The sequence below is a fragment of the Scylla paramamosain genome, chromosome 22 (genome assembly GCF_035594125.1).
Source record: "Scylla paramamosain isolate STU-SP2022 chromosome 22, ASM3559412v1, whole genome shotgun sequence".
Classification (NCBI taxonomy): domain Eukaryota; kingdom Metazoa; phylum Arthropoda; class Malacostraca; order Decapoda; family Portunidae; genus Scylla; species Scylla paramamosain.
Window position 1 is genome coordinate 9,006,896 of NC_087172.1, and position 25,957 is coordinate 9,032,852.

The 25,957-nt window shown below is 36.7% G+C and overlaps 1 protein-coding gene and 1 long non-coding RNA gene across 3 annotated transcripts in view; one reads left to right on the forward strand and one right to left on the reverse strand.

Moving 5' to 3' along the window:
- Positions 1-25,957, reverse strand: part of LOC135111515 (uncharacterized) — a 716,663-nt gene that overhangs the window by 305,314 nt on the left and 385,392 nt on the right. For both annotated transcript variants that reach the window (XM_064024883.1, XM_064024882.1), the window contains exons 53-56: positions 6,844-6,949; positions 6,593-6,729; positions 6,261-6,397; positions 4,807-4,909 (exon numbers count right to left, since the gene is read on the reverse strand). In XM_064024883.1, coding sequence (XP_063880953.1) covers positions 4,807-4,909; positions 6,261-6,397; positions 6,593-6,729; positions 6,844-6,949 — 483 coding nt within the window. The remainder of the gene's footprint in view (positions 1-4,806; positions 4,910-6,260; positions 6,398-6,592; positions 6,730-6,843; positions 6,950-25,957) is intronic.
- Positions 14,648-21,085, forward strand: LOC135111516 (uncharacterized). The gene is made up of 2 exons (XR_010273759.1): positions 14,648-20,509; positions 20,625-21,085. It is a non-coding gene; the product is annotated as an uncharacterized LOC135111516 (long non-coding RNA).

Sequence of the window (25,957 nt, forward strand, 5' to 3'; positions counted from 1 at the left end):
CTGTGGCTTCCCTGCATGAAATGTTTACCTCCTGAAAGGGTTGGATGTCTATGAAAAGACGTGGAAAAGTGCAGGGTGGTATCATCAGCATAGGAGTGGATAGGACAAGAAGTTTGGTTTAGAAGATCATTAATGAATAATAAGAAGAGAGTGGGTGACAGGACAGAAACCTGAGGAACACCACTGTTAATAGATTTAGGAGAAGAACAGTGACCGTCTACCACAGCAGCAATAGAACAGTCAGAAAGGAAACTTGATATGAAGTTACAGAGAGAAGGATAGAAGCCGTAGGAGGGTGGTTTGGAAATCAAAGCTATATGCCAGACTCTATAAAAAGCTTTTGATATGTCCAAGGCAACAGCAAAAGTTTCACCAAAATCTCTAAAAGAGGATGACCAAGACTCAGTAAGGAAAGACAGAAGATCACCAGTAGAGCAGCCTTGACGGAACCAATACTGGCAATCAGATAGAAGGTTGCGAAGTGATAGATGTTTAAGAATCTTCCTGCTGAGGAGAGATTCAAGAGATTTAGATAGGCAGGAAATTAAAGCAATAGGACAGTAGTTTGAGGGATTAGAACGGTCACCCTTTTTTAGGAACAGGCTGAATGTAGGCAAATTTCCAGCAAGAAGGAAAGGTAGATGTTGACAGACAGAGCTGAAAGAGTTTGATTAGGCAAGGTGCAAGCACGGAGGCAAAGTTTCGGAGAACAATAGGAGGGACCCCATCAGGTCCATAAGCCTTCCGAGGGTTTAGGGCAGCAAGGGCATGGAAAACATCATTGCGAAGAATTTTAATAGGTAGCATGAAGTAGTCAGAGGGTGGAGGAGAGGGAGGAACAAGCCCTGAATCGTCCAAGGTAGAGTTTTTAGCAAAGGTTTGAGCAAAGAGTTCAGCTTTAGAAATAGATGTGATAGCAGTGGTGCCATCTGGTTGAAATAATGGAGGGAAGGAAGAAGAAGCAAAGGTATTGGAGATATTTTTGACTAGATGCCAGAAGTCATGAGGGGAGTTACATCTTGAAAGGTTTTGATACTATCTGTTAGTGAAGGAGTTTTTGGCTATTTGAAGAACAGACTTGGCATGGTTCCAGGCAGAAATATAAAATGCATGAGATTCTGGTGATGGAAGGCTTAAGTACCTTTTGTGGGCCACCTCTCTATCATGTATAGCACAAGAACAAGCTGTGTTAAACCAAGGTTTGGAAGGTTTAGGTCGAGAAAAAGAGTGAGGAATATACGCCTCCATGCCAGAAACTATCATCTCTGTTATGCGCTCAACACACAAAGACGGGTCTCTGACATGGAAGCAGTAGTCATTCCAAGGAAAATCAGCAAAATACCTCCTCAGGTCCCCTCAACTAGCAGAGGCAAAACGCCAGAGGCACCTTCGCTTAGGGAGATCCTGAGGAGGGATTGGAGCGATAGGACAAGATAGATATGAGATTGTGATCAGAGGAGCCAAACAGAGAAGAAAGGGTGACAACATAAGCAGAAGGATTAGAGGTCAGGAAAAGGTCAAGAATGTTGGGCGTATCTCCAAGATGGTCAGGAATACGAGTAGGGTGTTGCACCAATTACTTTAGGTCGTGGAGGATAGCAAAGTTGAAGGCTAGTTCACCAGGATGGTCAGTGAAGGGAGAGGAAAGCCAAAGCTGGTGGTGAACATAGAAGTCTCCAAGAATATAGATCTCTGCAAAAGGGAAGAGGGTCAGAATGTGCTCCACTTTGGAAGTTAAGTAGTCAAAGAATTTCTAATAGTCAGAGGAGTTAGGTGAGAGGTATACAGCACAGATAAATTTAGTTTGAGAGTGACTCTGTAGTCATAGCCAGATGGTGGAAAACTCTGAAGATTCAAGAGCATGGGCACAAGAGCAGGTTCAGTTATTGCGCACATAAATGCAACATCCAGCTTTGGATCGGATAGAGAAAGTAGGAGGGAACAGAAAAGGGGCTACTGTCAGTTGCCTCAGACACATGAGTTTCAATGAGGAAAAGAAGATGAGGTTTAGAAGAGGAGAGGTGGTGTTCTACAGATTGAAAATTAGATCTTAGACTGCAAATGTTGCAAAAGTTAATGAAGAAAAAGTTGAGGGGGGTGTCAAGACACTTAGGGTCATCGACAGAAAGGCAGTCCGACCTGGGGACATTTATGGTCCCCTCCCCAGATGGGGACTCCAAGGCTGGTGTAGGAGTCGCCATGATAATTTTTAAATTTTGAGTGAAGGGTGTGTGTGTTATTAGGTGCTTGTAGTTTTGTGTCGAGGAAGAGAGTTGTCTTTAGAGGGCAGGATGTGACTGCACCCTTGTGTTGTGAGACACAAAGGAAACATTCAGAGAGGTCACAGCTGGGTTTAATGATAAGTTCACAGCACCCCCTGAACAGTGCTTTAGACCTCACTGGGAGTAATTATCATTTCAGCAGGTGTCTACTGCCTCCTCCTACTATACCTACATGAGTGTATATATTGTTATGTGGGGCATAGGTGGGGAAGTAAGAAGAGAAAAAGGAGAAGAAAGGAAAAGAGATGGGAGGGAGAGAAAAAGAGTGAAGAAAGTTCAGTGGGTACAGAATGGAAATGCACAATGTACAATGGTTGCCTGCCACTCACCCCAGGAGTTTACTGTAACTTTCCCTGTGCATAGTCTTTCTTCTTCCCCAATTAATTTTCCTTATTTTCCATTGTCCTTTCATATTGAGTCCCACCCAATATTTAGTTGAATGGTTCCCCTTGCTTGTGGAGTGATCAGGGTGCATTCAGGCCTTGTAATACACTCACAGTGATTTTAGCAAAGTACCAATCTCTGTGGCCCACTGCTTGTGGTGGGTGTGTGGTGGGCCAGTACAGCTAGATACTTGCCCCATTCTGCCCCTGTGCCCCCCTCTCCTTTGTCATGTGACTTTTCCCCAACCCTGTGAGACAAGCACAGCTAAAGTGGCGTCCCTCAGTTGTGGGCCAGTTGACCAGAGCAGTAGATGTGTGTTGCAAGGCAGGGCAAGGCTTGGAGTATTTGTGCGTTATAAGCTTATAGGGCGATTAGAGTCATATATTATTATCTGCCTAGTGAAGCAGAGAGCCCTGATGACAGGTGAGAGCCAGGTGTCTCTGAGAGCCTGCCTGTGTTTGTTGTACCTTGTGAGTTAATATCTAGTTTACCCCAACTCCTTGATGGTACCGTTGAGTATTTGGCATGTCTGTGAGCGGTCAGTAGACCCTCATCTGCTGGTGTGGGCAGGTTATTTGTGTATTTGATGTACCATTAAATGTTACTGTGATCCAAGACTCTTTTAAGGGGTCTGGATGCTGAGGATTATAGGTATATTGCTGTGTAGAGAAACCTTATTTCCTCCTTAGGCCATGTCGAGGTCTGCCATCCAGAAGGCTGTAAACAACACTAATCTGCAGGAGGATATAATATTTTGTTGGGCAGTGGGCAGTCCATTACTGAGGGCAGTTTGTCTAATGAGGTATTATTACCTTGACTTCTTCAGTGTGTATCCCTTGTCATAACTGTCCCTTCCTAGAACTTTTAGGGTGATTTGGCAGTTGTGATGCATCCTTGACTGTATAAAATGAAACAGGCCGGCAACCTCAGTTGTGTGACTCACTACAGGAGGCAAGAAAGCCCCTATAAATGTCTATTTAACCCCTGCACTGAGCTACATAGGAGGTAGCTCAGGGGTGCTAGATGAGTTAAAGGCAACTGTGAGAAGGGTAGAACCTGATGTTGCTACCATCTGTGTGCAGGGTGCAAGACTCCAGAAGGACACTGTAACCCGCAGCTGAGCCCTGCCCCAAGTTACACAGGTGGCGACTTGGGGAAGCAAGCTGAGATAAAGGCTGCTATGAGAGGGGCAGGATTTGTGGTCATAACAATATATATATATATATATATATATATATATATATATATATATATATATATATATATATATATATATATATATATATATATATATATATATATATATATATATATATATATATATATATATATATATATATATATATATATATATATATATATATATATATATATATATATATATATATATACTAGAGTTTTTCTGTCCTCCCTCCTGCTAACTCTGTATAAGGGCCTTATCCATCCATGTATAGAGCATACTTCACATGTAAGGGGGGGGAGGTTCCACTTGTACCCCTCTTTTAGAAAGGGTGGAATCAAAAGCTTTTCATCTTATCAATTCTTCTCCTTTAACTGACTGTCTTCTGCCTCTTTCTCATTGCTGCACTGTTGCACCCCTGGCTATCTTCAACCACTATTTTCATGCCAACTGCTCTTCTGATCTTGCTAACTCATCCCACGGCCTTGCTGTACAAGACTTTCTTCTTTCTCTCATCTCTATTCTGTGCACCTCTAATGCAAGAGTTAACCAGCATTCTCAATCATCCATCCCCTTCCCTGGTAAACTCTGGAACTCCCAGCCTGCTTCTGTACTTCCACTTTCCTATGGCTTGAACTCTTTCAAGAAGGAGGTTTCAAGACATTTATCTAGTAATTTTTGACAAATGCTTTTGACTCTGTACAGGGACTGGCATCTCAGTGGGGTTTTTTTTTTTTTTTTTGTTGCAAATTGTTGCCCTTGGCAGATGCCCCTCCTACATAAAAAAAAAAAATATATATATATATATATATATATATATATATATATATATATATATATATATATATATATATATATATATATATATATATATATATATATATATATATATATATATACACACACACTTTTATTCTCATATATATCACAGCATGAGGAAAAATATGCATTTTGTCTCACCTTCTCAAGAAGAGGGTGTGAGAGGCTGACAAGGGTCTTGTGAATCATTTTATTCTTGGTGCTTTCATCAGTCCACTGAAGTTGCCCCATGACTACTTCTTCACTGCATAAATTTTAATAAGTTGTGTATACTTGAATTATTTCAGTATGTCACAGGTGATATTACAATATTACAATTCCATAGTCACTTAACATAATACAAAGGGTGACTGATAAGCTTTAAAGCCCATCCAGAAAATAAACAAAGAATTCACTTCCTGTAATCTGCCAAATTATATTAATGTGATTTTCAAATTTCTTGATTCTGGCACTTTTTATTTCCTTCTAGCAAGTTCTTGGGGTGAATTTACTTAACAGGTATCATAAAAGTGGTAAGACCTAAGTACTGGCTCATGATCTAATATCTTCAGTTGAAAGGCATGACTCCATCTGATAACCATTAAGAAGTAGTAAATACACTAGGGAAAGATGCTCCTTCATTTGCCATGGTGAAAAGTTGAGTCAAAGAACTTAAGCATGAGAGCCTCAAACACAATCCAACATTGGGGAGGCTGTCAACTGTGACCACACCAGAGAATCTAAAACTTGTCCTCAAAATGGTTTTGAAACACTGGTAGCTGTCATGTTGTCAAATAGCATACAAGTTGTTGTACATGTCTCATGACCAAATTATGAGTAGCAACATTCTGAAAAATGGATTTGGTATGTTGAAGGTGTATACTCACTGTGTACTACATTTCCTGATCCTGAAACAGAAGTACTCACAATGCACACCATCCACCAACAAATAAGGACTCTTCAGAGCTAATCTAGAAAATTTTGGGGCTCAAATCATTATGATGGATGAGTCCTGGGTTCATCATTTCCAGCCTGAGACCAGATAACTGTCAAAGCAGTGGAAACAAGCCTCCTTTTGCACTCCAAGTTAAGCCAAGGCCTTGACTGGCACACCCAAGACATACTAGTGGATCATCTCCATAAAGGTTACATTGACACAGAACAATTTTATGATGACCCATTGATATACCTAAAGGAGGTCATCAAGAAGTCAGGAATTGTGATCAGAAAGGTCATGTTCCATCCAGAAAATGCTCTGACCCATAACTTGGTGATGGCAATGGCTAAAGTCCATGACTGTGGCTTCTAACTTGTCTCTCACTCACCAGATATTGCACCTCTGATTTCCGCTTGTTCCTGGAGCTAAAAAAAACAAAGTTTGGCTAGACAATGCTATACTACCAATGACAAAATCAAGTAGGCCATGGATGCCTGCATAAGGAGTCAATCTAAGGACTTCTACTCCAAGAGAATCCAGACACTCCACCACTGATGGAAGAAGTGTGTTGACTTGAAGGGAGGTTATGCTGAAAATAAGGGATTCAAAGATTTCCATCAGCTACAATTTTCTGGAGGCACAAAACTTATCAGTCACCCCTCATGCAATAGATTATTACCTTGGATTCATACCATCCCAATTGAATTTTATGAAGGCGGTAACATTTTTGTTATTGTGCATATAATATCCATCAAGAAGTACAGTCCTAAATGGCTGTGAGAACTTTCCTTTCAAGATCTGTTCTTTAGAAAATCCCTGAAAATAACACATATGATTATTTATTCAGAAATGCTAAAAATAAGGACAATTAAATTCTTGTTACTACTCTTACAAATAGGTACAATGGAGGTAGAACTTTCAAATTTTCTTCAATAAAACAGCTTGTTAAAGATAAAAACTTTATACATGGCTTATAACTTGTGAGAAGTAAAAATGTTACACATACTGTACCTTAGACACATCTGTCCAAGATATATCAAATTCAATTTTCCTATCTTCTGCCCATGAGAGTAGAAAGTTTATGCAGAAGTTTCCAGGAGTGAGATCATACCCCATGTTGATGAAAATCTCTCTACCAAAACTTTTCACTGTAAAAAGAAAATGTGTCAAAGGCACATAAAGAACCTTACAGCAAACCTCTTTAATAGTAAGCAATATGTAAATATTAACAGATGTTACATGTTGAGGATATCATGGTCTACCTTTAATAACGGAATTTCTTTTGCTCTGTGCTGTGTTGCGGATGAGAGTAATGGTGATGCGACGGGACACATCATGCAGATCATAGAGTTCTAGAGTTGTCACTGTCTGTCAAAACATAAAGAGGTTACTGGTTATTAACAATAAAGGTCAATACAGTAGGTTAAAATTGCCTACTTTCTAAACAATGTTCTTGCTGAAACACTTTGTATACTGCACATATGCTTTACAACAACATTGCTAGTGCTGGAGAAAACATAAATGCACAAATCAAACAGCAGTTCATTATTAATATTTCAGCAGTGCAAATAGCCAACAGGAACACATGGCAAATGACAAATGATAGAGCTTTTGGAGAAATTATGATTTTGGAAGAACTTATATTTATAGCATACTCATCAAATGAAAAATACGTGATTTTATTTTGATTTATTGTTATTGTACAACCTAATAGATTTGCATGTAGTCTTGTTAGTGTATGGTATGGTGTAGTGTGTGAGTGGTGTGTTAGCTGCAGCTTGAATGTGTGGCCAGTGGTGCTACTGTGGTATGTATTTACCTATTTGTATTTACTTAGCTGTACGGGAGGGGAGCTATGCTAGTGCTGTCCCATCTTTGTATCTCAGGGTGACTAACATGGCCTTAAATTCAGACACTACTTTCTCATCCAGTCCAATTCATAAACCTATTACTCTATGGGGAAAGCTGTTCATTTTCATATTCCTTCTGTAATTATCTTTTTTTATCTTCCTTCCATGTCCCCATGTATCTTTCATATTCCATTTTATTAGATCTTCTCTATCAAGCACTTCCATATTCTTCATGTTTCTATAAACTGCCATAAAGTTTCCTCTTTCCCTTTTTTGCTCCAGTGTTGTCGATTCCAGTTTTGATAGGCTCTCCTCACATGACATTTCCAACAAGCTTGGAGTCAATTTTGTTGCTGGTTTGATGACCACACTGCTGCAGCATGTTCCAATTTTGGCCTTATGAGAGTGGCAATCAGTTTCTTTACCAGTTTTTCATCCGTGTAAGTAAATACCACTCTTATACTTTAGGCATCTCGTGCCACAAGGCCGTAATCCAAAATTTGGCAGTTTTTAGTTAGTGCTGAATACAGGCACCAGAAGGCACTATTAAACACATGATGGAAGTTTTCAGGCAGAAAGTGGCTCTGTGTTGGTGGTATGAAGGCTTGAAATCACATGTTCCCTCCTGTTTCAAACTATAGGGTTAGATTTTGTTTGGGGACCCAGAAGGGCGTATGATTGACCCAATGGGAGAGCTGGCTCAGTACACACCTGCACAGCAGCCAAACCATGCACTCAGCAGCACATGGGCACCACGCAGTTGTCTCTTTAACTCATGTAAGACGGTACACTGAGTGTTTTCCTCTTATTTTCAGCCAAAATATGAGGATTAAATAGACAATCATGAGTTCTTGTGACACTAGTGAGGAACAGGAGGTTCATACCTCAGGCAGGAAGAGAACAAGGAAGCCTGAACAGTGGAAAAGTCTGTAGTGAAAAAGAAAAGACATAATGGGGAAAAGTATGTGAGTCGCAAAACGAAGACGGAAGTTGCAGCTCAAAGTCAATCCCCCTTGTTCATGTACAAAACAGTGTATTCAACTGATTGGTATGAGTACTCATACTATAGTAATTAATTAATCTAAAATATGTGTGTCTATTGGGATTTTCAGGTCTCCAAACATAAAATATATATATTTTCCAATTTCATAGATTTTGAAAAAATAAATAAATAAATAAAATATCCATCAAACAGGCTGATATTTACACACAGTGCATATATTATCATATACTTTAGTTTGTATATTTAAATTAAATATTGCAATATTTTAGTTTTGGCTACAGAATAAGGTAACACAAATCAAGCAAAAAAAAATAAATAAATAAATAAATAAAAAATAAAATAAAATAAAATAAAATAAATTTACTCAAATTATGCATAAAATGGTAGACCTAGACCATCTGATTACTTTGACTTTTAATAATAATACATTTTGTACAATTACATCCCAGTTAATATTACATAACTTTAAACTGCATTTGCTCAAAATTCATATTTCTGGGTTACGTCCTTCTGGCACGGGACGTCTCATTTTTCAATAGGATGTAAGTCTCTCCAACAATTTTATCTATTTTTCAATAAGCTGAAAGTCTTTCCGATAATTTTATTTATGTGTTTCTCAGGTCAAATGTTATCTGATATGAATATTTCCAAAATTTCTTTCTGACTTTGAATTCTTTATTTTCTCTTCTCCAAGTTTACAGTTCCCTGAAATCCTCTGATTGCTCTTTCCAAACTCCATTACATTGCATTTCTTGATGTTGAATTCTACTTTCCATGTGTAGCTCCATTCCCACATTTTATCAAATTTTGCCAACAGTGACCACTTGCCATTGTATGTAACCTCTCTGACTATCTCAGGCTCTTTGGTGAAGATTAGGTCAAGTTATTACTTCTGTGTCTGGTGTTTTGCTGAACCCACTGTCAATGTGTTCTTTATAATCATGTTCAGTAATATATTTCCTCAGGAACTTTCACCCACCTCAGTTCTCAGTTCCTCCCAAAATACTTCTTTACAATTAAAGTCACCCATAAGTACAAGTTTGTCACCTTCCTTCATCAGTTCTATTAATGACAATCTTGTATCACTTAGCATCTTGGCATATTTTACTTCTCCCCATGATCCTGTTTTAGAAGGGTCATAACTCAGAACAAAATCTCTCCTTTTCATGTTTCTGGCTCCCAATTTCCATATAATTCTTTCAGCACTTTCCTTTCCACAGCTGACTCTACTAACTTTTAGGACCTTTTTAGTCATTAACATGACTCCACCACCCTGCTTACCATTCCTGTTTTTTTTGCCAAATATCATACTGTCTGTTCCCAACATTGTTCAGCAATAAATTGACCACTTAGTTTAGTTTGATATTCCCATTGCATCAGGCTTAAACTCCTTCAGAAAATCATTCACTTTGATAATCATTGAGATAAGTTCATTTGTGTTGGTATATGCCACATTCATTTTCCTTTTCTTTTTCTCTTCCATGTATAATTTCCAGTCTCATATCTATAACTCCCCAGTAACTTCTCCATCTCTGTTCTTTTCTCATTTTTTTTATTCTTTAGCTTCATTTCTCAGCCTTTGTTCTTTTTTATCTTTCATTCTGACCCATGTCTCTTTTTAACCATATGTTCTTATAATTAGTATCCTTGGAGAGTTTCCCTGCCCTTGGCAGGATTTCCTCTAATACAACCTGTGACTTCATTCTCACCTTCAGTGGTATCAGTGGTCTCAGTGATGAGTGTTTATTTACCTAGTTGTATATGCCTAGTTGTGGTTTACAGGAAGGGAGTAATCTCATAGTATCCTGTCTCTATATCTATCTAGTTTGGTCTTTAAAGCACAGACACTTTCAGCATTCACAACGTCTTTGCTGAGTTCATTCCATTTCTTCACACTTCTGTGAGGAAAACTATACTTCCTGATGTCCCTTCTACAGTTAACTTTCTTCAATTTCTTACTGTGTCTCCTTATACTCTATGTGTCTAAATTTATAAAACACTTTTTGTCCACATTTTCCATATTATTTATCATTCTACAGATGTTTATTAAATCCCCTTTCTCTCTCCTATTTTCAAAGGTAGGAATTTCCAACATTCTTAATCTCTCTTCATAGGATGACTTACTCAACTCCGAAACCATCTTAGTGACTGCTCTTTGTACTCTTTCCAATTTTATAATATTCCTCCTTGTATGAGGAGACCACACCACTGTTGCATATTCCAATCTTGGTCTTATCATGGAAATCAACAACTTTTTTATTATTCTTTCATCCAAATATGAGAATGCCATTCTCACTCTTTTTAACAAATTCATCGTCTCTCCAGTAATTTTATCAATGTGTCTGTCTGGAGTCAAATTTTCAGTAACTGTTACTCCCAAATCCACTTCCTCTTTTGATTTCTGTAACTTCACACCATCTATCTCATAATGATATTGTATTCTTTTCTTACTCTTACCAAACTCCATTACTTTATATTTACTTAAACTGAATTCCATTTGCCAAGATTTACTCCATCTATTTATCTTATTTAAATCATCTTGCAATACTATACATTCATTTACATTTTCTACCCTTCTCATCAGCTTAGCATCATCTGCAAATAAGTTCATATAATTGTTTATTTCTTCATTTATGTCATTCACATATATTACAAACTTTATCGGTCCCAACACTGACCCCTATGAGACACCACTAGTTACTTTCAGCCAAGATGAATTCTGGTCTTGTATTACTGTTCTCATCTCTCTGTCATCCAGATAATCCTCCATCCACTCCAGCAGTCTTCCTCCAATTTTTCCATATTTTTTTTTTTTTCCTTCATAGCAATCTTCAGTGTGGTACTTTGTCAAATGCTTTCTTCAAGTCTAAGTAGACACCATCCACCCATCCATCTCTCTCTTGCACAATATTGATTATCCTTGAATAAAAGGACAATAAGTTCATGGAGCATGATCTTCCCCTCCTAAATCCAAATTGACAATTTACCAAAACTTTATCTCTTTTCTAGTATTCCATCCATCTTGCCTTTATTGTTCTTTTGCATAGTTTTCCTACAACAATAGTCAAGGACACTGGTGTATAATTTAGTGGGTTTTCCTTATTTCCTTCTTTGAATATTGGTGTAATATTTGCTCTCTTCCAATTTTTCGGTACTCTTCCCTGTGATAGTGATGTCACCAATAGACAGTGAATTTTATCAGCCAGTTGTTCTCTACATTTCTTCATTATCCAGTTTGATACCCCATCTGGACCAGTTGCTTTATTTACATCAAGTTCTTCCATCATCTTAAGTATTTCCTCATAACTGAGTGGGACTGTACTTAGTATATTCCTCACCAACTTATCCCTTCCAGCATCAAACTCCCCTTCCACAGTAAATACCCATCTGAAACTATTGTTCATAACTTCCGCCATGTCCCGTGCATCCTCGTACATTTTTCCTTCAACTTTCAATATTGATACACCTTCCTTCTTCTTCATTTTCCCATTAATATGTCTAAAGAACAGTTTGGGTTCATTTATACACTTATCTATTATCTCTTTCATAGTTTCTTCTCTCCATTCTTATTATCTCAACGTACTTATTTCTAGCATCAATATATTTCTCCCATCTGCTCTCAGTTTTCCTCTTCTTCCATCTATTCCAAGCATTTGACTTAAAATTTCTAGCCTCTTTGCATTTTGTATTGAACCATTCTTTACCCTTTCTACATCTTACTCCTCCTCTAGGTACAAATTTCTCCACAGCAGAATTATATATCCTTATAAATTCATCCCATTTTTCCTGCACATCTTCTGCATCTTCAAATTTTCTTAATTTTTCAAGGTCAGCTTTACTATATTTAAATCTTTTCACCTTATAATTACATTTTCATTTTTCAAATTAAATTCCATCAACATAAGATCACTTTTACCTAGAGGGCTACCATAGTGTATAGTTTCAATAATTTCCATGTCCTTGGTAAAACACTAAATCAAGTCTTGATGGTTTATCTCTTCCTCTGAATCTGGTATCACAATGAGCCCACTGAGTCATTAAGTTTTCCACCGTGTAATTTAAGTCTATTACTCCATGAGTTTTCACTTCCAGTAGTTGTCAATGTCTCCCAATTTATCTCCTTACAATTAAAATCACCAACAATAACTGTATCACTACTTTTCATTACTATCTTTTCAAGACCTTTTAGCACATCTACCAGCATCTCTTCGTGTTCTTCTCTTCGCCAAACATTGGTCATACGTGGCACATACACTCCTACATAATTCATTATCCTTCCATTTCCACTTCTAATCATCACTTGTAGAATTTCAGACTTGTCTTCACTTTTTATTACCCTATCCACTTGAACACATTTTTTAGTCATCATGATCACTCCACCTCCTCCCTTATCACTTCTATTTTTCATCCATAAATCATATTTATCATCACCAATGTCAGGAATTCCCCATTCGTTTTTCCATTCTGTCTCACATAATAGAGCAACGTCTGGTGCAGTTCTGTTTAACAACTCATAATAATTCCATCTTTGTTAACATTAATCCATTTACATTAGTATAACATATTTTACTTACTGTTTGATGTACCATTTCTTTATTCTCATGTCTCTTACTCTCCAGAAAACTACAACTTCTCCTCCATTCTTTGTTCATTTTTTTGTTTAGCCTCATTTACCAGGTCCTTTTTCTTTAACCTTTCAATCTCATCCATATCCCTCTTTATCCATACATTCTAATATTCTTCATCTCCAGTCAACCTCCAAGATCCATTAATTACTTCTTCTGCATGTACCTGTGTTGTAAACCTTATTCTTATGGGTCTCATTTTTTTTTTTTTTTCTTCATATTCTCCAATTCTATGGAACTCTTCCACTTGCTTTACTACCTGACTGTCTTCACCCATCACTTTCATCAGTAACTTATTGAACAGTTCTTTTTTTCTTTTCTTCTTTTTGAATTCTGCTTACTATTTTTTCTTCCTTTAAACCAAATACAATTACTTGTTTATATTTTCTACAATGTCTCTCACCAATTATTTTTCTCTTCTTTAATAACATTTACCACTTTGTCTGAGGTTTTGTTTCTCATTTTCTTGTTGTTCTCATTTTCTTTAGTGACACTTCTTCAAATTTACATTCGTTTACCCACTTATTTTGCCTCATTTCCACATCCTTTACACTTGCCTCATTTCCTCATTTCCTTTCTGAACAGTTTCTACTTTTTTTTTATTTGTTTCTTTAAACAGTCATTTTTCTCCTTTAACTTTTCATTTTTATCTTCCATCTCAATTAACTTTGCTGTAATAGTTACCAACTCCTTACCTGTCTCCTTCTGGTGTTCCTCCAATGTCTTTATTCTTTCCAATAACTTGTCCATCATTTCTTCCATATGCAAAATTTTTCTGTACTGCAGTTTAATTCTCTTTCTTCTCCACTTAAACCTTCAAACCTTGGGCTGCCACCTTCTGCCATAATATCCAAAATGTAAACAAACCAAACCAAACTTTCCTAGAGACAGGATAACTATACTCACGGTACTGTTTCTCCCCTCCCTATTTACCACCTAGATATTCCTGTGTCTTCATAACATATCTTGCTCCACCATGAGCAATTTGTGTTGTTCCTTCCTTCTATATGCAGAGCACTTGAAAACACATCCTGTCAGCTCCACCGCTACCATGTATGAGTGTGTGTGTGTGTGTGTGTGTGTGTGTGTGTGTGTGTGTGTGTGTATTTACCTAGTTTTACCAAGTTGTATAGTACAGGGTCCGAGCCAAAGCTCAATTAGTCCTGTCTCCATACCCGAATTTATCTAATCTCTTTAAACATGTGCACACTCTTTGCCGCAACCACTTCTTCTTTTAAGTTATTCCATATTTCAACCATTCGATGCGGAAAGCTGTGTTTTTTAATATCTCCCAAACAATGACTCTTCTTTAATTTCTTCATATGTCCCCTTGTACGTCTATCTCCTTCCTCCACTTTTACAACTAGGTCATCTCTGTCTATCTTCTCCATGTTGTTTATTAATTTGAACATTGTTATCAGGTCTCCTCTTTCCCTTCTTTCTTGCAGTGTTGGTAATCCAATTTCTTCCAGTCTTTCCTCGTAACTTAGGTCTTCCAATTCAGGTATCATTTTCGTAGCTGTTCTTTGTATCCTTTCCAATTTCCTTATATCTTTCTTCTTGTGTGGAGACCATACCACTGCTGCGTATTCCAGTTTGGGGCGTATCATGTGTGTTTGGGGTGTATCATGAAGGTCTCCTTTTACTTCTTCCCATCTCCATTACATGGCACTTCTTTATATTAAATTTTAATTTCCATCGTTTACTTCATTCATAAATTCTATCAATATCCCTCTGTAGTTCCTCACAATCCTCTTGGTTCTTTATTACTTTCATCAATTTTGCATCATCTGCAAACATGTTAATGTAGCTATTTAAACCCACCGTCATATCATTTATATAGACCTGAAACTTTATAGGTGCCAACACAGACTCTTGTGGTACTCCGCTTGTTACTTCGCACCAACTTGATTTATTATCTCTGATTACTGTACTCATTTCCCTACCTTGGAGATAATCCTTCATCCACTTAAGTATTTTTCCTTTTAGCCCTCCTCGATGTTCCAGTTTCCATATGAGACTTTTATGTGGAACTGTATCAAAAGCTTTTTTCACATCTAAATAGACTGCATCAACCCAACCATCTCTCTCTTGTAGTTTATCTATTACTCTTGTATAAAAGCTCAGTAAGTTTGTTTCGCAAGATCTCTCTTTCCTGAAACCAAATTGTTTTTCTGTTATTATATATTCTTGTTCAAGATATTGCACCCATCTGTTTTTAATGACTATTTCATAGAGTTTACTTACAATACTCGTGAGTGAGACTGGTCTGTAATTCAGTGGTTCCATTTTATTACCTCCTTTGTATAATGGTACTGTATTTGCTCTCTTCCATTCCTTTGGTACTTTTCCCTCCTTCAAAGAACTGTTAATTATCTCCCATATTGGTTCTTCCAATTCCTCTCTACATTCTTTCAATATCAATCCATTTACTTCGTCTGGTCCCATCATCTTCCTAGTATCTAGCTCTTCCAGTAGTCTTTTAATTTCTTTTCTTTCCACTTGTATGTTTTCTATTCCTTTCTGTTGTTCCTCATCTCCCAGTGATGCAAAGACAGTTTCTCTTGTAAATACAGACTTAAAGCTTTTATTCATTATCTCAGCCATCTCTTGTGTGGTTTCATAAATTTCTCCATTTTTCTTCAGCTTTGTAATGGTATCTCTATCCTTTATTTTTCCATTTACATATCTATAGAAAAGTTTGGGTTCTTTACACTTTCCAACTACATCTCTTTAAAAATTTCTTTCTTGTTCTCTTCTTATTTTAACATAATCATTTCTATCTGTCCTGTATTCTTCTCTATTTATCTCATTCCATTGTTTCCTCATTTTTTTCCATGCCCTCTCCTTTTTTTTTGCCTCTGCACACTTTGCATTAAACCACACTTTCTTATTTTCTTTTACCTTATATCTTGGCACATATCTTTCAACACCTTCTCTAAACTTGCTTAAAAACACTTCATATTTTTTCTGCACCTCCATACCTCTTAATAAATTACTCCAATCAAGCTCTCCGTAGAATTTCTTTAACCCTGTAAAGTCTGCCTTAGCATAATTTTTTCTCTCATTTTTATATTCCTCATTGAATTTTGGCACTTCTTCTTTGATCTCTATCTCCATCTTCACATGATTACTTTTTCCCACTGGACACAAATATTCTATGCTTGGTTCATTTTCTGGCTTTTTTGTAAAAACCAAGTCTAGTAGTGATGGTTCATCTTCCCCTCTGTACCTAGTATTTTCTTTCACCCATTGATCCAACGTGTTTACCATTTGTGTGTGTGTGTGTGTGTGTGTGTGTGTGTGTGTGTGTGTGTGTGTGTGTGTGTGTGTGTGACTGGGTAGTTGTGACATGCAGGAAAGGAGCTATGCTCATACTGTCCTGCCTCTGTATCTACTATCATTTAACTTGGCCTTGAAATTATGAATAGTTTTTGCTTGCCCCACATCCTTATTTAGAGAGTTCCATGTATCAACTACCCTTTGTGGAAAACTATTCTTTTTAATATCTGCTAGAAATTTTCTTTTTTTAGCTTCTTTCCGTGTCCTCTTATATCTCACATTGCAACGTTGCTGTCTAGCTTTTCCAGTCCTTCCATTAGTCTATGTATCACAATTAACTCTCCTCTCTCCCTTCTTTGTTCCAGAGTTGAAAGGTTTAGTTTTTATAGGTTCATTTTGTATGTCTCTTCACTTAAGTTTGGGATCATCTTTGTTGCTGCTCTTTGTATCCTCTCCAGTTTCCTGATGTGTTTCTTGAGACTTGGTGACCATACTACAGCTGTATATTCCAATTTTGGATGAATCATCATTACAATTAGATTCCTCATCAATTCTTCATCTAAGTATGCAAATGCAATTCTTATATTCCTTAGCAAATTCACTGTTTCCCCAACAATCTTGTTTATACGGTAAACAGCTGTTAATGTGTCTGCTACTATCACTCCAAGATCCATTTCCTCTATTCTCTTCCAATATAGTCATCTCCCAAATTTTAATCACCAGATGGTCTTTTTTACTCCTCCCAAACTCCAGTAAGCTACATTTCTTTGCACTAAAATTCATTTCCCATTTACAGCTCCATTTTTTAATCTGGTTCATATCTTGTAAAGCTTTCTGATCTTCCTCTGTTTCTACTTTTTTTCATCAATTTAGCATCCTCCGCAAATAAACTCATATAGCTGTTGATCCCTTCCATCATATCATTAGTGTACACAGTGAACATGACTGGAGCCAGTACAGAACCTTGAGGTACTCCAATAGCTACTTTTCTCCAAGATGACTTTTGATCTCTAATAACTGTTCTCATTTTTCTAATGCTTAGAAAGTCTTCCATCCACTTCAAGGGTTCCCTCTCACTCCACCAACGTTCTTTATCTTCCACACGAGTCTCTTATGTGGCACCATGTCGAAGGCCTTTTTCAAATCCAAGGAGATACCATCTACCCATCCAACTCACTCTTGTACTATGTCAATTATTCTTGAGTAAAAACAAATCAGATTAGTTGTACATGATCTCCCTCTACAAAATCCGAATTGTTTATGAGTTATCATGCCAGTTTCTTCCAAAAATTTTGTCCATTTATCTTTCACAATTCATTCACATATTTTTCCCATGACTGATGTTAATGATACTGGTCTATAGTTCAGAGGGTTTTTTTTACACCCCAATTTAAATATTGGTACAATATCAGCCTTTTTCCAGTCACTTGATACCTTGCTCTCTTGTAATGAATGCTCTACAATATGATGTATTTTGTCTGCCAACTGACTATTGCATTCCTTTAAAACCCAGTTTGATATACCATCTGGTCCCTGTGCTTTATCTACTTCTAACTTCTGCATCATTTCCTGTATTTCATCGGTAGCTACATTAATTTCTCCAAGAGAGTTAACTGCTGCTCCTTCACTTTCTTGTATTATAAACTTGCTTTCTTTGTTGAAGACTGACTGAAAGGCATCACTCAACACCACCATATCCTCAACCTCTTCATATTTTTTGCCATCTAAATTTATTTTTTTAATTATTTCCTTTCATAGTATTTTATTGTTATGTCTGTAGAACAGTTTTGGTTGATCTTTGCATTTATCTATTATATCTTTCTTGTATTTTCTACACTCTTCTCTTTGTATCTTAACATATTCATTTCTCTTTGTCTTATACTCTGCCCACAAATTTTATCTTCTTCCTCTCTTCCATTTTTTTTTTCAAACAGTACCTCTTTTTTTTATATTTCACATCTACTAAACCAATCATTACATCCAACTTTTCTTCTTCTTTCTTTTGGTATATATCTTTGCACCCCTTCATTATATATTTCAACAAATTCTTTCCATTTCCTTTCCACTCCCCTGACTTCTTTAAATTTAGTCCAGTCATTTTCCTCAACGTATTTCTTAATTTGATCAAATTTTCCTTACTTGTAACTGAATCTTCCAATCCTATGGTTTCTTTTTAATTCTTCTTTAAATTATTTTAAGTTTAGTTCTATTACCATGTGGTCTCTTTTTCCTATTATACATGTGTATTCCATATTATCAACAATTTCTGGTTCTTTTGTAAATACTAAATCTAGTCTTGATGGTTCTTTACCCTTTCTACATCTTGCTCTAGGTACAAATTTCTCCACAGCAGAATTACATATCCTTATAAATTCATCACATTTTTCCCAAACATCTTCTGCATCTTCAAAGTCTTTCCAGTCCACAGTAACAAGGTATTTTCTTAATTTTTCAGTCAGCTTAACTATACGAGTATTTAAATTTTTTCACCTTATAATTTTCATCAATGATTACATTTTCATTTTTCAAATTAAATTCCATCAACACATGATCACTTTTACCTAGAGGGCTATCATAGTGTATAGTTTCAATAATTTTCATGTCTGGTAAACACTGAATCAAGTCTTGATGGTTTATCTCTTCCACTAAATCTGGTATCACAATCAACCCATTGAGTCATCAAGTTTTCCACTGCCCAGTTTAATAGTCTATTACTACATAAGTTCTCACTTCCAGTAGTTGTTATTGTCTCCCAATTTATCTCCTTACAATTAAAATCACCAACAATAACTATATCACTACTTTCCATCACTATCTCTTCAAGACCTTTTAACACATCTACCAACATCTCTTCTTGCTCTTCTTTTTGTCAAGTATTGGTCACAGGTGGCACATACACTCCTACATAATTCATTATCTTTCCATTTCCACTTCTAATCATCACTTGTAGAATTTCGGACTTGTCTTCGCTTTTTATTACCTTCTCCACTTTAACATATTTTTTAGTTAGAATGATCACTCTACCTCCTCCCTTGTCACTTTTATTTTTCATCCATAAATCATCATCACCAATGTCAGGAGTTCCCATTAATTTTTCCATTTTGTCTCACATAATACAATAACATTCGGTGCAGTTCTGCTTAAGAACTCATTTAATTCCATTTTAGTTTCCATTAATCCATTTACATTAGTATAACATACCTTACTTACTGTTTGATGTACCATTTCTTTTACTTTCATATCTCTTACTCTCCAGAAAACTTCTTTTTCTCCTCCCCCATTCGTTGTTTGTTTGTTTGTTTTTTTAGCCTCATTTACCAGCTCCTTTTGCTTCAACCTTCCAGTCTCATCCATATCCTTGTTTATCCATACATTCCTATATTCTTCATCTCCAGACAGCTCCAAGACCCATTGATTACTTCTGCTTATACCTGTGTTGCAAACCTTATTCTTATGGGTCTCATTTTTCTTCTTCATATTTCCCAATTCTATGGAACTCTTCCACTTACTTTAATACCAGACTGTCTTCATCCGTCACTTTCTTCAGCAACTTACTTAACAGGTTCTTTTCCTTTTCCTCTCTTTGAATTCCACCTACCATTTTCTCTTCCCTTAAATCAAATACAATTACTTGTTTATATTTTTCTGTAGTGTCTCTCACTAACTTTTTCTCTTCTTTAATAACATTTACCATTTTCTGTCTGAGGTTTTGTTTCTCATTTTCTTGTTGTTCTATTATTTTCTTTAGTGATTCTTCTTCAAATTTGCTTTCATTTAACCACTTATTTTGCCTCATTTCCACATCCTTTACACTTGCCTTCATTTCCTCATTTCCTTTCTGAACAATTTATACTTTTCCTTTATTTGTTCTTTTAAACAGTCATTTTCCACCTTTAACTTGTCATTTTTATCTTCCGTCTCTGTCAACTTTGCTGTAATAATTAACAAAGTACACGAGACTTACCGTAGGTCAGTTGAAGTGTACTTCTAATTTTTCGAGGCAAATCACCTCTGCTGGTGCGGACATTTCCCATGAGAGAGTGCGTCACGCGCTGCTGGCAGTTCTTTGCTGATCGCCGCGTCGGGCAGACACGGTCATTCTGGGTCATACGGACTTCCAAGTTTTTGCTGTTTTCTTTCAGATAAGGCCACGATACTTGTTACGCAGGTACAGTGCCTTCAACTTCGTTACCCGTTTTTGGGGCGAGTTGTATTATTGGTATGTCAGTCTCCACTGACGATGGAACTGTGGGAAGCTTACGGCTTTGTTCTCCTTATCGCAGTGCGGCAGCCATGTCGGAGTCTGGTGAAGCGTCCTCTGCCTCTCGATCCCCTTCCCCTCCTGCCCCACGTGCCTTCTGTGGGCCTTCTCCTCTCCCTGGGTCCACTGTTCGCCCTCAAGATGACGACGACAGGCACAGGGATCATTCATCTCGTCGCTTGAGTGGGAGGCATGGTTGCGTGAGATTACGTAACAGTGCTGACGCACGTGGTTCCCGCGGCACTTCTCCTGCTCCTCTCCCTTGGTCAGTTGTGTTGGACGCCTTGACTGATTTGCGGGGTGAAGTGGAGGCCTTGAAGGCAGACAGACGGCAACTACCACCCCCTACTGGGTCGGCGCAGGTGACTGTGGAGGACAGTACTCTGGGGGGCAGGGGTTTGTCGCCTCCTTGTTCTGCCACTTTTTCTGGTTTCTCGGCCAGGATGTGTGCCTCCACTGTCTTTATTCTCTCCAATAACTTGTCCATCATTTCTTCCATATACAAAATTTTTCTACACTGCAGTCTATAATTTAGTTCTCTTTCTTCACCAGTAAAACCTTCAAAGTAAAACCTTTCTTTCAGGATGCTGCCCTACGCCATGTTTCTCCAAAGTGTAAACAAACCAAACCAAAGTTTCCTAGAGATGGGATAACTATATTCACATATTGTTTCTCCCATCCCTATTTAGCACCTAGGTATTCCTGTGTCTTCATATCATATCAAGTTCCACTGTGAGCAATTTGTGTTTTTCTTTCCTTCTATATGCAGGGCACTAGGAAACACGTCCTTTCAGCTCTGCCATGTGCACCATGTGTGTGTGTGTGTGTGTGTGTGTGTGTGTATTTACCTAATTGTGACATACAGGAAAGGAGCTCTACTCAAGTTGTCCTGTCTCTAATATGACAAAATTTATCCAACTTCATCTTGAAATTATGTATTTTTGTTGTTTCACCCACTTCTCTGTCCAACGCATTCCAAACCTCAACAGTTCTATATGGAAAACTGTGCTTCGTGACGTCCCTCTTGCATATGCCTTTCTTCAGTTTTTTTCCTGTGCCCTCTTATGGTTTGCTCGTCCCACACTATCAGGTCCTCTCTACCAACTTTCTCCAATCTTTCCATCAATTAAAATATTGCAATTAAATCCCCTCTTGTTTTCCTCTGCTTCAGGGACATTAGATCCAATCTTAGCAATCTCTCCTCATAAGGGAGGTCTGTCAAACTTGGAACCATTTTGGTTGCAGCTTGTTGTATTCTTTCCAGCTTTTTAATGTCCTTCTTTAGACTTTGGATGTATCATAGTTACAATAATCTTCATCATATCCTAGTTCTTAAGAAGACTGTAAGTTTCCCCAAAATTTTATTAATGTACTTACCCAGTGACATATCATTACTATTACCCAAAGATCTTTCACAGTGTTGCTTTTCTGGATTTTTGCTTCTCCCAGCTTATAGGTTCCAGCAGGTCTATTTTTGCCTTTTCCAAACTTCAGTACACTACATTTTCTTACATTAAAATCCATTTTTCATTTTCTACTCCATTCATATATCTTATTCAAGTCCTCTTGGAGCAGGCCACAGTCATCCTTATTCTTCACTTCCTTCATGATCTTAGCATCATCAACAAACAGACTTGGATAATTTCTTATCTCTTCAACCATATCATTTATGTATAAAGCAAATATAATCAAAGCTGGGACTGATCCCTGAGGAACTCCACTGTAAACACTTGAATATAGATATTTCATCTCTTATAACCATCTTCATCTCTCTGCTCTTCAGAAAGTCCTCCATCCATGCCAATAATTTTTCTCCCACACTGCCTACTTCTATAAGTTTCCACATTATTCTCTTGTGTGGAACTTTGTTGAAGGCTTTCTTCACATCTAAATAAATGCAATCTGTCCATCCATCTCTTTCTTGCATTATATCAATAACCCTTGAATAGAAGCACACCAAATTAGTTGCACATGAGCATCCTTTTCAAAAGCCAAACTGTTTATTATGTCTTTGGTCTCCAGATATTCCATCCACTTGTCATCTTGAACTGCCTTCTCACAGATTTCAGCCACCACATTTGTCAATGATACAGGTCTATAATTCATCAGATCTTCTCTCTTGCCTCCTTTGTATATTGGAACAATATTTGCTCTCTTCTAGTCTTCAGGGATTCTATCTTCACTCCATGAATAATTCATGATACTGTGTATTTTAGCACTTAGCTCATTGTTGCACTGTTTCAACACCCAGTTCAACAATCCATCTGGTCCATGTGCCTTCCTTGCATCTAACCCACTCAGTAATTTCTCCATTTCTTTGATAGATATTTGGATCTTAACCAAGATGTTACCATTCATGCTCGTTTCCTCTTGATTGCTGAAATAATCTTCCCTGGTGAAAACATCCTGAAAATAGTCATTCATGACCTCTGCTATTCTGCAGCCTCCATGTATTCCAGTTCATTCCCTTCCAGCTAGCTTATCCCTTCTTTGTTTTTTAGTTTACTGCTTATAAATCAGTATAATAATTCTGGCTGGTCCTTACACTTCTCTACTATATCCTACACATAGTTTCTGTTTACCTCTCTGCATCACTGAACATACTCATTTCTGGCCTCTGTATAGTATTCCCATAGTTCTGGCCTTCTTTTCCTTCTCCATTTATTCCAAATCTGGTCTCTCTTACTTTTTGCCTCCTTACACCTCTTGTCAAACCACTTTCCTTAATTTTCCTGTGTAAAATATTGTTTCATGGCTTTATAGTCTGCCCTATTATAGTTCAGCCTTCCAATCTTGTGACTCTTTTCTCTCAGTTACTTTAAGGTCTCTCTTATTTGGAGTTCAATTAGCATGTGATCACTTTTGCCTAAGGGAGAGTCATAGGTAACACTTTCTATAATTTTGGGTTCTTTTGTGAAAATAAAGTCCAGTCTTGCTGTTACGTCACACATCAGTTACAATCCATTGTATTAAAGCATTTTCCATGCCTAACTTCAGCAATTCACTGCCCCATGATTCATCACTTCTTTCAGTTGTCCACTCCTCCCAATTAACTTCTTTACAATTGAAGTCACCCATGATGGTCATATCTGATAATGTTTCTTTTTTAATTTCCTTGTGTTCTTTAATGTTCCACAACATTGTCCTTCAGGATACATATATCACTGCAAAATTCCTCATGGCTTTACCCTCATTCCAAATCACCACTTTAATCAATTCAATGTAATTGCTTCCATAAACTACTTCATCCACATGTAGGTCTTTCTTGGTTAAAGTTATAACATCTTGTTTGTTTAACCTCAACTTTTTCCAAATATCATATTTTCCATCATCCATGTTTAAACACTCAACAGATTTATCTAGTTTTATCTCTGTTAGCCCCACGGTATCAGGTTAATTTTTTTTTGAGGTACTCATTTAACTCAGTACTTGCCGTGATCAGCCCATTCACATTTTGTATATGTCACTTAGTTTTTTGCCTCCCTCCACCCTGGTTTTTACGTACCACTTTCTTATTTTCATACCCATCACGTCCCAGTAGAACACTTTTTCTCTGTCACTGATCTCTCCTCATTTTTTGCCTTTGCCTCAGACTCAGTTCACTCACTTTTGCCCTTTCCTCCTCATTAAGGTCTTTCTGCATGCTGGATATTCTAGTATATGCCTTCTAAAGGGGATGAATAGTGGATGAATGACCCAGCAATGAATAACCCAGGATGAATCAACCAGAACATTTTGACTGGGGATGAATTACCCTAGAACACTAGTGGCTAACATACTCGTACTGCTATCCCATTATATATGTGATTCCATTATTTGTAATTCACATGTAAGTAAATTTTTCCCCAATGACACAAAAGTGGGAAGAGGAACTTTTGATGGTGTCACTTCAAACATTCAGCCCCTCCACACCAACCCCAACATAAATAGTAACTGACAAAGAATGTCATTATCTCTGTTATAAACTTAACTATAATTTATATAATTTCTTACACTTAATCATTTAATTTTTCAATTTACTCTTTGGAGCAATATCACCTGCAGCTTACAAGTCAATATATATATATATATATATATATATATATATATATATATATATATATATATATATATATATATATATATATATATATATATATATATATATATATATATATATATATATATATATATATATATATATATATATATATATATATATATATGTTACAGTCAATACCTGAATCCAGACAATTTGTAAAGTGACTTATTTTTTCAGGCAATTTGTGAACTGCCTGGTTAGGTTAGGTTAGGTTAGGTTAGGTTAGGTTATAACCTAACCTAACCTAACCTAACCTAACCTAACCTAACCTAACCAGGCAGTTCACAAATTGCCTGAAAAAATAAGTCACTTTACAAATTGTCTGGATTCAGGTATTGACTGTAACATATATATATATATATATATATATATATATATATATATATATATATATATATATATATATATATATATATATATATATATATATATATATATATATATATATATATATATATATTTTTTTTTTTTTTTTTTTTTTTTTTTTTTTTTTTTTTAATGCTTGGAGGAGTGCTCAGCATTGTGTGATGCACCATTCTTAGGCCCCATGATTTATATGTCACAAAGTGACAGCAGATAGTACAGAATTGCACTAATATAGTTTTGTGTTTATATTCTAATTCCATAGTTTTTTTTTTTTGTGACTAAGGCAAAAGTCAGTTTCTAATAATAACTGTGTGGTACAGTACATACTTCTCTTCTGCTTCCTCATCTAGCCTCATTGAAACTTTGTCTTATTCAGCAGGGAGCAGGGAGTATTCTGTACACTGCAGGACATCCCTGCTATGGTGACCATTATATACTTTGAATGAAGGTAACTGAATGAAGGAGTTCTGAGTACACATAAACTCAGAGCTGAAACAGCACCATTTGGCAGTCTGACACCTTTCCTAACATTCAATTTTGGTCTCTAATCTGATGTCAATACTGAATATCTACTTTCAGTCTTCTACCTTATGTTAGGATATCAAACTGGACAAACTGAGCTTAAAATTTTCTGCATTTGTGGACCATAGTTCCCTTAATTAGAGGAAATTACTATCTTAGGTGTCCTTAGTATTTGATCTTCTTGGTTTACTACCCCTAAATATAATGCCAGGAGAATGCCAGTTAAAGAAATGTGACAAATGAAAGTTGACTGGAATAACCCAACCAACTTTCACACAGGATGAATGGTCAAAATGAAGAGATGAATTTATAGAATCAAATATCAACTTTCTTCAAAAGATGAGTCAGGACGAAAAAAATTATTCACTTTTCATGCATCTTGTGAT